Source organism: Enoplosus armatus, chromosome 1 (genome assembly GCF_043641665.1).
Source record: "Enoplosus armatus isolate fEnoArm2 chromosome 1, fEnoArm2.hap1, whole genome shotgun sequence".
In the NCBI taxonomy this organism is placed as follows: domain Eukaryota; kingdom Metazoa; phylum Chordata; class Actinopteri; order Centrarchiformes; family Enoplosidae; genus Enoplosus; species Enoplosus armatus.
In genome coordinates, this window is record NC_092180.1 from 23,851,007 (window position 1) to 23,864,324 (window position 13,318).

The 13,318-nt window shown below is 42.6% G+C and overlaps 1 protein-coding gene across 1 annotated transcript in view; it reads left to right on the forward strand.

Annotated features, from left to right (window-relative positions):
- Positions 1 to 13,318, forward strand: part of LOC139283797 (transcription initiation factor TFIID subunit 4-like) — a 77,092-nt gene that overhangs the window by 20,953 nt on the left and 42,821 nt on the right. Inside the window, exons 9-11 of the mRNA XM_070903838.1 lie at positions 117 to 231; positions 6,498 to 6,667; positions 11,821 to 11,951. Of these exons, the coding sequence (XP_070759939.1) occupies positions 117 to 231; positions 6,498 to 6,667; positions 11,821 to 11,951 (416 nt within the window). The remainder of the gene's footprint in view (positions 1 to 116; positions 232 to 6,497; positions 6,668 to 11,820; positions 11,952 to 13,318) is intronic.

Consider the following 13,318-nt stretch of genomic DNA (forward strand, 5'->3'; position numbering starts at 1 on the left):
TAGACAGGAGGATATTTGACGCAGATAGAAAGGGACACTTCAATGATAACATTACTCCTTTTCTGTTTTGGTTAGTGTTTTCTTCTTTGTTTTTTTTTTCCTCCTTTGCTTAACAGGCACAATGGGGAAGGGAGCCATCATCCAAGCAGGCAAAAGTCCCGTGGGCTTGGCTGTTCAGATCTCTGGGAATCAGAAAAACAAGCTCAACGACCCCGGAGGAGGTTCTTTCAGGTACATCTCTTCTCGCCAGGAGACCGACTGTAGAGCGCCTGTTGTTCCTGGCAGCCGTCACATGGGGGCAGCATTTCACTAAGATGCCTCCTCATGACTACAGGCTACACTCTCAGCTAAGGCTATGAGTGTTTATTCCAGTTGCCTGGCCACCTGGCCGCCTGCCTGCTCCGGCTGCCGGGCCGGTTGATCGGTGGTCCTTTCTCTCTGTGCCCACCACATAGCAACACACTGCCAGCCAATAGATCACCCTCGTGATCGCCCTCCTTGTGTCAGTGTCACAACTCATCGACAGGATTGCAAATGAGCCAAATCTTAATTTAGAAATAAGGTAATTGTGTCCAGATGGTTGGAATTTCTGGATGTGGTTCTGAAAATACCTTTTGGTTAAGTCAAACATACGGTCTTTAGCCCGCAGCCTTGCTCTCTCTCCCTGGTCTTGTCTCTGCTTCAGCTGGGCTTTTGTCTCAAAACATAAAAGGTTCATCGCCCACATGGTGCCCTTTGTGGTCCATGTTCTGTGTGAGTCTTTGTGTATTTGTGTTTGTCTGTGTGTGTGCAGCATATACGTGCAAGTGTGTGTGTATATGTTTGCATATATGCCTCTGTTTCTCTGTGTTTGTTTGTGTTTGTGTCCCTGCTTGGGTGCACATGAACATGTGTGTATATCCTAAAAATCTAAGAACGTTGTTTATGTGTGTCTGTCAAATGTGTGTATGCATGTATTGACAGGAGCAGGGGTTTAGGATTGCCCTGGTGTGACCGGGCCGGGGCAAGAAGAGTCTGGGTCACATGGGCCAATGGGTTCATGGTAATGGCTCCCGTCTCCTGAGGGGAAAGGCAGCGCCCGGGGCTCTGATTGATAAACCAATAAATCTTTAGCTGCGTTGGTAATTAAGCTGTCAGGCTCGCTTGTTACTGACAACCTTTTTCCCCCTGCGGTGATCGCAGTGGCCCTCCACACACAAACGCACTGGTTTCAACATAAGCCCAATAACGCATAGCACCACTGTCACGCAATAAGCATGTCACTGACAGTTTGTAGCATATTTTCCTTTTATCCAGGTCAGGTGAGTCTGTGTGGTCTCCACTTATGTGTTAAACAAGCTACACTCTGCGTGGCCCCTAAACACCATTCTTGCCTCTGTCCATGTGTTTGTCTCTACATGCAGGTAGTTTACACTCTTGCAGAACATCAAAAAGGAGGTTGCTGAGGCTGATTTTGATTTTAATGTAATATGAGGACGGACCTCTGTTGACATCTTTATCTCTATTTGTTTTGAGTTTTTCCATCAGTGTTAGGCATTTCTCTTGGAAACTGCTATATAAATGAACTTTTACTATAATCTTTATAGTATAAACTACTAACAGTGTGCATTAAACGCTTTATTTGTTGAGGTTTCAGCTGAGCCTTAGTTGGTTACTGATGCCTGAAACCTCTCAGTCTCATTCACTGTTTATTGTTTGCTGTCGTTTTTCTTACCCGAGGATATAAACATGTTGGAACAGAGCCCAGTGCTATGAGGCGATCCGTCGGACGCCATTGTGTCTTCAGAAACCTGCAACATGAACATAATGACTTGACCTGTGAACAGAGGTGGCCGCAGTGTTTCCTCTAAATCACAATGGGAAAAGAAAATAGAAGTTGGATTTGCTCAACAAGTTGTTCAAACTTGTTCTCCTAAGTTTGGCCTTCAACACTCACAACATGCCATTAGCGTAATATAGTCAAATCAGGTCAGATTTGTTCTATATTATAATTTAAATCTACAAAGGCTTCAGATAGGAGAGGAGCAAACCTCCATAAAAAGTGTGAAAAAGATCATTGAAATAAAAACTACAGAGCATGGCCGACCTGGTCAGTCAGCATCCACCAGCCTCTCACCCATGCAGCCTTCTCTGCAGCTGTAGTCGGGGACTGATGTGTGTATGGCTGTCACTCCGAGCCACTGGTCCCAGCGGGCCAGCTGTAGCACAAACACACACACATACACACTGCAGGGCTTGTGGGGTTTCCAGTGCAGCTACAGCCTTCTGTGTAAGTGCTTGTGTATATGTGTGTGTGTAGTTTACAGTACAGAGTGAAAGCAGCTGTCTCTGTGCCCCCCCTCCCCATCTCTCTGTAAACACTCGACATCCGTTGTAATCACAGGCGTGCCAGCCGACTCCCTCAGCCCTCTGCCAACCTCCGAGCTCAGCCCCCCGAATCCAACCCGGTCCTACATGGTGGACACACATAAACACACAAACACTTGCATACTTGCATAGGAAATGACACACACAGATCCACATGCAAAATAAGGAACAAACACCAATCACTGTTGCCAGTGGATTTAATAGTACACCAGTCCTTTTCCATAATTTACCAGCAAAGTGAGTTCATTCTGTCCTTGTGGTTACATCCTTTGTTGCTCTGTAAATTGCTATGTGATGTGCCTTTTTTGTTAAAAAAAAGGCTTTATAAATACATCTGACTCAATTAGAACTTAAAAGTGACCTCCCAAAAAATGTTGATGCAGAGACTTGGAAACACAGCAGCCACATGATTCCATTATGTTCAGATTGGGTGCTGTGCCACTATTAAGATGCTCCAAAACATCCATAAAGAAAATGGTGGCTCGCCGAAACACTGTAAGGGAAAACAGGAAAGTCAGGAAGCGCTAATATATTTTTGTTGATGGCCACATTGAATCAAGGTATTTTGACATACAGTGCACCTTCATCAGAACACCATCCACATTACATCGAGCCTGTTTTAAAAATGTTTCTGAATAATTACAGCTTGAGCGTGGGTGGTCCATCGAATGTAGCAACATTTAGCTTGTTGCTGGGTTTATTGGCCCCTCTTGTGCCACCAGTGCTGTCATCCATTTGGGTCATGAACACATAGCCCATCAGCTGCCCAGTGAACCCCGAGCTGCTTTGTGGAGAATATACCTCCAGTGGTCCGTGTATCTCAGTGTGGGTGCAACAAACCTGCATGGCCTGGGCGTTAGTCACAGGGATCAATCAGGGCCCCCTGCCTGGGCACAGGGACCTTTATCTACATGGGGTTGGGGGGGGGGGGTGGGGGGGGGGAGATCTGGATGCACCCCCATCCACACGCTCACACACACTAAATTGCAATCCTCTCACCACCTATGGCGTGCCCTCTCTGAAACACAAGCTTGATATGTAAACGACATGCATATGTATTCATGTGACCGCCGGCTCCATATCCCCAAGCCAACCCAAACCAATAACTGAGAGGCTGCTCTTTAGCTTCTGTGAAAGCTAATTACATCTCTGCTTTATTAGTGCAGAGATATAGCTGGGAATATTTTGCATTTCATATCTCATTCCCTCCTTTTAATGTCAGACCTGTCTTTGGCATTCTCATTTGATATGAGCCCCGGCGATCTGAAATACCTAGAAATCAGACCGTTCAAGAAAAAGAAACACTCATAATATTAGCAGTGTTCTTGGATACTGGGTGATGTTTTATGTACCTATACAGTGGTTGCCAGTGTAGTAATATCCATGCCTTATATTACTGCGGACATTTTTTGTACGTTACCCAATAGATTTGTGTAGTTTTTTGTGCATCAGCACTAGTTATACTTGCACTCTAAATTCTGACTGGTGAAAATGAAGCAACACTTACTTCTATAGCTTCATGTAAGCTAAGCTTATTGTTTAATATATAGATACAGATCACTAGAGGCCACATAACAAAATTATGAATTCACTTTTATGTTTGTTTTTTTATAGAGGCAGATTGATAAGCATATGATATTCGCTAAATAGACTAATGCCACATACTGTAACATGTACAGTATTACTCAAGCAGGAGATACGCTTGTTAATACAGTTAATAGACTTTCTTGGAGTGTGTTAAACCTGTTACACTAAAGATGTAGTGAAGTTAACTTTCTCATTAGTATTTGTCTCATTATTTGAAGAAAGTGATTAAATTACTTAGCTACCAAGCTAGCTATGCTTGAGATTTCAATTTACAACCCCTGAGGTGAGTAATCTGTCCGACCAGGTCACATCTGACAGAAAGAATAAATTACAACTTAAATATTTAAGTGTATATAAATAGTATGTATGATTTATATAAAAGTCACATAACCTATTTTACAGAGATAATCTAATTTTGTTCAACAGACATACAGGTATGTTGCAAAGCATCTTCATATATTCTCAGACGCAGGGAGTTTATCATATTGTTAAATGGTAACCTAACTGTATTTGTCCACAGTGTGTTTCATTTGTTGTCACCATTTCTTAACATGTGAAAAAGGAAAATATTTATTACAGCACCATGGTGTACTTCAGTAAGGCAAAACCATGTGCTGTACTACTGGCTTCGTTAAAAAAAAATGCAGTTATATCCTTTGGCGGTGGTTGTAGGGTTTGCTCCTATTCACACAGCTGGTTGTCAATACAGTGTTACACAAATGATAAGGTCATCTACCTGATGGGTACATATAACCTGACTACATATATAGTTTTTAGCTGTGGAAGTAGCAGCATTTCTTCTTTACCTGAGTGAACATGGCCTCGGGCATGTTTCTTTTTTAGGACAGGTCAAGTTATCCATGAGGACGTGATGAAGAAAGGTGCACAGCCTGAGGTGCAGCACAGGGTATAATCCTTTGTATCCATGCTTGTGTTGTTGTGTGGATTCTCTCTGTGAAGGCATAATTAGTGCTGGAGGAGAGAAGGTAGAGGTGTGTGAGGTTCAGGGAGATGCTCTAATCGTCTTTGTCAACCTCCTGCTGTGGTGTCAAGTTTCATATCGGCTCTCTGTGGCCGCACCAAGGAGCAGGAGGGCCTCGGCGGGGTGGAGTTGGCTGACGGTGTGTGTGTGCCCGCACGCGGCCGCATATACACGAAAGTACAGCAATGCACGCACGAGCTCTGTCGCAACCAACATCGTTGGCATGAACGTAAATGACTGTGGAGGTGAGCCAGTGAGTGGCGAGAGGCCACTCTGTGTGTGTTCTGTGGTTCTTTGTTCCCTCCGTCAAAGCCACTCAGAAAATCCGCTGCTCGCTCTGGGCAAGTCCTGTAAGCACAACACGTCACTGCTCAGCTAATTCAGGCCAGAATCACAGTCATTACTTGCCAAGTACAATAATTGTAGGGGAATTTGTCTCGGTGACAACTCACAAAGAAAGTTACAGCCCTGAAAGGATGTGGGGACCTCATTGACTGTCAAATGTAATAACCCAGACACAAATTCTGTGTGTTTATCCCCTTACGTCTCTGCTAATATGTAATATCATGGGAACAATGTGAAATTAGGCCTGTAAGAAATGACCAGCACATCAAGAAAGTACAAAGAAAAGTGCGACAAAGCGGTGTGCAAATAGAGTTTCTTGACATTAGAATATAGCCAGATTCATCAGAGCCCCGTGCCAATCCTCAGGAGCATCCTTACCAAGCTAAGCTCCAAACGCTCCAGTCCAAACGCTCTTCATCTCCCTGCCTCACAGAGCGCCGACACAAATAGACCCTGGAATGGGAATTCGGTGCCATTATGACCAAAGCGTAGCAGTCTGTAACAAAACCAATGCATATTGTCATCCAAGGAAATATTCATGAATAAAAGCAGGATCTCTGAACATATTTTGTTAGTGTTGATATTAAGTAAGGGTAAGGGTTTGTGTACAAAGCTATTCCTCCACGCGCAGACTGAATTCTTTTTCTGCAGTGGATCGAGCAGAATTGTGCCTTTTCTCTTTTGGAATTTTTGCTTTTTTTCTTAAATTTTGTAAAGACCATTTCCCGCTGCGCTACAGCCTTTGTTTCTGCTAACAGTGGAGGGTGTAGACAGAAGGAGACAGTGTAGATAAACCAACCAGCAGGAGTCGCTAGTGCTTCCTCCTTAGTGGCCTTTCCCCTGCACTATCCGGGCACCCTAATCAGTGTGCAAGCTTCACTGACTTTAACTCAGTGAACTTCACCTTTAGTTGATCCTGAACAGAAAAAAACCTTGTCCCTCTCCTGTACGTCTATTTTGGAGTGTCAACATGTGTTAAAACTTCACAATCAGATCACATGTGCCACAATGCAATGCATGTTTTTCTGTTCAGGGGGGTTCATAAAAGATTTTTTTACTTAGTCAATATTTGCAAATATCATTGAATCCTAACCTCCAATAAATCACTTAATACACACAGACAGTGCCTTTTCTTGTAGAGTAGATCATTTAGTTGGAATTTAAATGGATTTTAAACTAGAAGTGTTTTGCTAATCTCCCATTTCTCATGTTGCAGGGATGATGATGACATCAATGACGTGGCCTCCATGGCCGGGGTGAACCTGAATGAGGAGAGCGCAAGAATACTCGCCACCAACTCTGAACTAGTAGGAACGCAGATCCGCTCATGTAAAGACGAGGCCTTTCTCCACCCAGGACTGCTCCATCGACGGATTCTGGAAACAGGTACGATAAGTGTGCCTTGTCCATCTTGCAGTGTTGAGAATGATAAACATTTAACTCTTAAATGTTCTTAGCTTCGGTTAGAGAATGCTAGCCGCTCAGACACCAAGTGGTTATATAATGACAGCAGGAAAAATCCTAATGTTATATCAATTTGCCACTCCACTCTCAACAACAACCCAAAGCTGAGAATCCAGGCTGTAGTGATGAAATCACTATTTGTTGTCCTTTGTGTTAGGAACATGTTGTTTCTGTATTTATGGTGTCATCACTAAAGACAGTTATGATTTTCTCTCCTTCAGTGGTTCAGGCTGAGCCTTTTCTTGTTTGGCCTCGGTTTAAATTTGATACACTTAACAATTCTTTCACCTCCTTTAATGAATTCTTCAGTGGCTGTCTGAACTCACTGGACCCCAGGCACACACATAAATACTTTATGGGTTTGTCTTTTGAAGGCTGGCTGTCAGATTGTCCTCTGGACTAAAGGAACAGAGTTTAGAGGAATGAGACTTGGCAGTGAGATTTTGATTCTTTCTCTCTTTTTAGTGGATCTTGACACTCCAATAGCACACAGTATTGCGTGTGCTAATCGATACAGGCGGAGAGGTCTAGGTTTGTTTGCAGCAGCACATGAGAGTGATAGTGTCTTCATTACCTCTTTTTGCTACTGGCAATTTTATTGCTTGAAATATACTTTAGGCTCTCCCTGCACAGTGAAACCTGTGAAAACGTATAATGAGCGTTATTACTCAGAATAAAACTGTGCCTAGCATCTTGCTCCTGTGCATCAGATCAAAAAACACACAACGTAATTCCACGTGACGGGGAGTCTAGCGCCCTCATCTTGTTCTATCTCAATTAAAGTATCTTTAGTGCAGCACGGAGGCCTGCAGGTCATGTTTCGTTACGTGGACTCTTGGCATGGTTGTTATTCCGTCACCTTGGGGCAGAGGGCTTGTTTAAAAATATAAATCTTTCCTCAGGGGGGGCACGCAGCATGATACAGGGCAGGAGGCTAGGGAGCCCCCTGCTGGGGAAGTGGCACTTATGCAGCTTTGTTGTGTCAGTGATTGGCCTCTCCACGCTCTCAGCTGACAGCAGTCCGAGGGAGGCTCCCCCGGCCTGCCAGCTCCACTCAATCAGAAAGCCTCGGCTGCTCCTCTTTACTGTACAAGCACCAAGTTCAACTCTGCTTTGCCTTCTCATGTACTGTTGAACATCCCGCTAAAACTTCACTGTGACCTTTCCTGCCCTCTGGTTGCCCCCGCAAAAAGATGGGTTCCTTTCTTTTCTTTGCTACTTTATTATTTTTAAGTCAGGAGAGACGTCCTGATTCCCCATCCTTTCCTCCCTTTATTTATTTTCATCTTTTTTCTTTTTTAAATTCCTGGGGAGGATGTCGGTTGCCTCCTTCTATCCCCTTCTTTATTTTCCTCTGTATGGCTCTCCGTGTCTCGTTTCCTCTCCCTATCTTATTTATCCCCTCCAAACAAACACTTGTGCTGCCCTCCTCTCTCAAACCTCTCTCTCCCTCCCCCTCAAAACTCTTCAGGCTGGTCCTTGAGCTGGGGAGGATGGGGGGGGGCAGTTATGTTTGTGAAGCTGCAAAACAGCACCCCACCCCCCATCTCAGGAACCAGAACACAGGCACAGCTGGATCTCTCTAGAAAAGCTCCTCAAAGTAATGATAGTCCACTGATACCTTAAAGGTCCACACACACACACACACACACTTGGAGGACCGACGGGACATCGGTACATAGAGCACATATGCAACATGCAACAGGAACACACAAGTTCTTAAAGGGTAATTCCGGGATTTTGGACCCTATTTTTACATATACATACTACTACTGATCTACTGGACCAATTCCAAAACTTTTTGTACCAATTAGTTATTTATTATGATTGGATAATATGTGTTCTCAAGAGTAATTTCCTGCAACTTGAACATGATTCGCTTTCAAAACAAAGGCAGTGCCTCATGCCGCGCTCACATCATGTCAGTTTTACCATGAAAGTAGCATGACCTGCTACTGAAGAAAACATTGGTCAACACAAACATGTCAGCCTTCCGATTGTAAGACATGAGCTCTAATATTTCTCTCTTGGCGTCATAGCGGAGTGTGAAGCTTGTTAGCTTCAGTAAATAGCACATCACAGCCCAGGAATGATGCAGTCACTTACGTCTCGCTTGAGCTTTTTTGAGAATGAATCATTAGAACAGACAGTGCCACTAAATAATCAGATTGTTATGGATAGCAAGCAGATTTGAACTCAGTCTTTTCTTCCACCATGCTGCTGCATTTTTATGTTACGTCCACTGTTAGATTACTTGAGTATTAGTACGATATGAATCTTTTTTGGTCTCCTCTTTTTGTTTTTTTAAATCTTTCTTGAATGCAGTTCCAGTTGACAAGTTCAGAAAAATCAATGTATGCACAAACCCCTAAATAAAAACAGTAATATAGAATATAAAAAAAATTAAAACAAAAAGTCTCAACAAACAAAAAGATTTTTTTAAGCTGTCAAGGTTGACGCATCCTAAATGTTGCATGGATGTCAGGAATATTGCACTGGCAGATGGTTGTTGGTCCCTATTTTTAAAGAAGGGGACTGGAGGAGACATCAAACTTCTCAGGGAAGGTTATGTTGGGGAGCTTGAAAGGAGACAGGCTGGTTAAGAAGTCTCTGGTTAATAGCATCTCTACTATTTGAGGATGGAGTGATACTTGTTGCTTTACTGGACCTTGACTCCTGATGTGCAGTAGAAATGATTTCAGTTGTCGTGATCAGGATGAAGATCAGTCAAGAGATCATGAAAGGATGAATTTCTCAGTTCAGGTGAGGGGGAGCAGCTGCCCCAAGTTGGGTTATTATGCATTTGTGGGCGAAAAGAATGAATCACATAGTCGCAGGTTTTATAGCTACAAAGATGGGTCATTCACGACCTTTTCCATGTTCACTGCCAGCTACTTTTTCGGGGGGGATCCTTGTTGCTATGGATACGATTCAGTGCTATACTAAACAGATACTCAATTTACCCTGCCTCAGTGCAGATTGTGTCTCTCCATTGGATTTCTTTGTGTTGTCTGTTGTGTTAAAAGTGATGAGCAGACAGCTGCAGCATAAGAACATATAGTGTGATCTAACATTAGCCAATTTTGTATGATGTGAAGAGCCTGCATATGCAAAAAGGATGTGGATGTGTATGCAGATAGCGAATGGGCGTGTAGTTCTCCATACTACATTGGGTATCTGAGTGCACTGTCTGCGTGAGCTCTTCCTGTGAGTTTTAAGCCATCTCTGTGTCTTTATATTCCTTGAAAGAGGAATTATAAAGATGTAGATATAGAGATAGAGATCTCAAACGTACAAAGAATCTACAGCCACATTAGCAGCTCTGTGAGGCTGTATTTCTCCACAGCTGTGCTTTGAGCTAAATGCTCAGCTAAACGTCAGCATGTTAACCTGCTCACAATGACAATGCGAACATTCTAATGTTTAGCAGGTATATTATTTACCATGTTCACCATCTGAGTTTATTGTGTTAGTATGCTAATATTTGCTAATTAGCACTAAACACAAAGTACAGTTTAGGCTGATGAACGTAACTAGTTTTGCTGTAATTTGGACATGTACACATTTTTATCTGATGGTGGCGCTAGATGAAAAGTCAGGGGGTCACCAAAGTGATTACAATCATGAAGGAGACAATGTCTGTACCAAATTTCATGCCAATTTATCCATTAGTTCTCGAGGAATTTCACCAAAAACCACAATTGTGAACCTCATGGTGGCGCTAGAGGAAGAGTCCGAGGATTACAAAATTCATAAGGACACATTCTCTGGAAACCATGGATATCTCCACCAAATTTGATGACTTTCCATCCAATAGTTAGCTGAGAGTTCAGTCTGAACCAAAGGGGTGGACCGACCAACCCACTGACTGACATTGCCATCCCCAGAGCCACGTCGCTTGCATGGGAAAAAAATGTAAAATGTCCACATGAATGGAGATGTTACAGTGTTTGGTGCAGGTTATTCCTATCATCTGTCTTTCATGTAGAAATTAAATAAAATATTAAAGCTGTCCAGTTCATTAGTCTGTTTCTAGCTGTGTTATAGGCCTTTTTTCCCTAAGGGAATAATAGTGATCTGTATCAGTGCATGTTGAAGCAGCTGAGCAGTTGTTTTTGCTCACAGAAATGTGGCTTAGTTAAGTCTTAAACTTTCTCTGAAATATTAATGTCCCTGAAAGATCTTATTTTTTAGGAAGCAGAAGCCTGTTAGTGTTTTTCTTTGACCTTGTGACATTGCCACATGTATTGCCACTGTAATTATAAGGCTAACAGAGCTCCCTCCATCCATTTCAAAGCTTGAGCGGGTGAGGAGTATATGTATTGTTCAGCTGATTTAAATAATTGGTGTGGTTTACTTAAAAGGCTGCCAGAGAGAAAATTATGGTAATGGAATAATTTAAAAGGAAGTTGGAAAGAGATAGTAACCCTACCAAAGTCTGTCCTGCTCTCTTTTGTTATGACTTCAGATGAGTTTTGCTCCAAGGAAACTAAATTATCCTTCTCTTATGGAAAGAGATGGTCAATGTCGTTTACACACTTGAAGGAGCTTAGCTAGTAAAGCCACTCTGGATTTTGCACTAAGACTGTGAAACAAATTAACTTTTAACTGTGTGATGAGTCCTATTTCTGGGAGTTAATTGCACGTACTAATCCAGACAGTTGTTCTGCGTGAATGTGTGTATGAGTACAGTAGGTGTGTATATGTGTATGAAAGTTGTGGTCTTCTGTTGGTGTGTTTTTAGTTGTTTGGTTGTGTGTGTTTCTGTAGTGAAACAATTACCTTCTAAGTGCTTAGCTGTTGTTTTTCTTGAAAGGGCTAATGGTGGAAGCTAGTGAAACGATGATAAAACAATCACTTTCAACCTGTTTATCCCTTTAGTAAATTAAAAGATAGAGAAAAGATTATATTGTATAGTTCCCAGATGGTAAAGTGGAGGATCAACATTTGAATTGCACCAGTCAGCGAGATGAATGAGAGATCAGGAGGTGTTGAATTAATATCAATGATATACTGATCGCAAAAGTTTCATCTTGTCCTAAATGTGTGTGTGTGTGTGTGTGTATCCTTCACAGCTAAGAAGTTTGGTGTCACAGAGGTCCCTATGGAGGCGGTGACATTCATCTCACACGCCACACAGTCCCGACTTCGTACTGTGGTAGAAAAAGTTTCTACTATCGCACAGCACCGACTGGACTCCTGTAAGGTAGGAAGGATGCAAACACACACATACCCACACACACACACACACACACACACACACACACATACCTAAACACACACACAGATAGCCACAAAGTAGAGTTGTCCAGAGTTTGATTGATTGACACACATACAGACAAATTAGTGTTGAATTCAGACGCGCAGGGCCGGATAAAGTTGAAAATGATGAAAACATTTAGGGAAATGTCATTACCTTCAATTAATGCCGTTGATTTATTATAATTGACTCACTTCACCCTCTCTGCTGCTTGTACTTCTTCGGGTGGCTGCGGCTCATCCCCGACTCCTCCTGTCCACATGTCAAAGTGTCCTTGAGCAAGACCCGATGGGTAGGCCAGCGCCTTACACGGCAGCTCGGCCGCCATCAGTGTGTGAGTTAACGTGTTAGTTCGCATTCGTTCGAACTTGATTGGGTCATATAAAACAACATCAGTTTAAATACTTGTGATTTATATTTCCGCTTTCAAATCGTAGAAAGTGTCATTAAGAGCATCAATAAATATAAGTATCATTAACCAGTAACAAAACTGATAAAATCCTAATGACAGCCATGCAGCCAGTATAGCCCTGTTTATCTGAGCGTTCTCACGACACTGGAAACGCCATTCTGTTTGGATTAACAACAGAGGGGAGATCTGCGGGGCCGAACAAACCATGTGATGTCTAACTGTCTTCATGAACCTCTGTTATTGTTATTGTAAAAATGGGTGGCAAGTATATAGGCAGACCATTATGTAGAGAAATATACAGTAAATATTGGATCAAAAGTCGGGAGGGGGGATATTAAATCACTTGAGTTGGGAAAGAAACTTAATCTGGACATTCAATCACACACGTACTTAAACACACAAACACTGGAATATGGACGTGCTTCCATGCGCCAACGTTCCCGCACAGACACACAGTGGCATGCAAACAAATGCACTTTATTCCTGTCTCACACATAAACTCACAGACGAAAATGCAAGTGTACTACTAATGTAAACACATAAAAGTTAATATGGGAAATCTTTTTTGCCCTTAAGTTGATAAACAGGAGAGCTCAGACTTTTCAGTCAGTCAGCCAAAACTTGGGGTATAAAAGAACTTGTAAGGGCTCGTCTGCGTACACCTGCGTACTGTTCTCGTTATTGGGGACTTTATCCCTCGTAGCCCGTGAATGCAACTATATAACCACATTTAATTGGTGTACATTAAAGCACAAATCCATCTCGACTACAAGCCTACATCTTGGCATTGTTGGGAGAACTGGGGGAAACTTTGAAAATGTGTGAGGGAGAGGAGGAGGGAGGAAGAGCATCGCTACAGCTGTCCCCATCTTGTTTTGCACGTCTTCTTCCATTCCTTCGT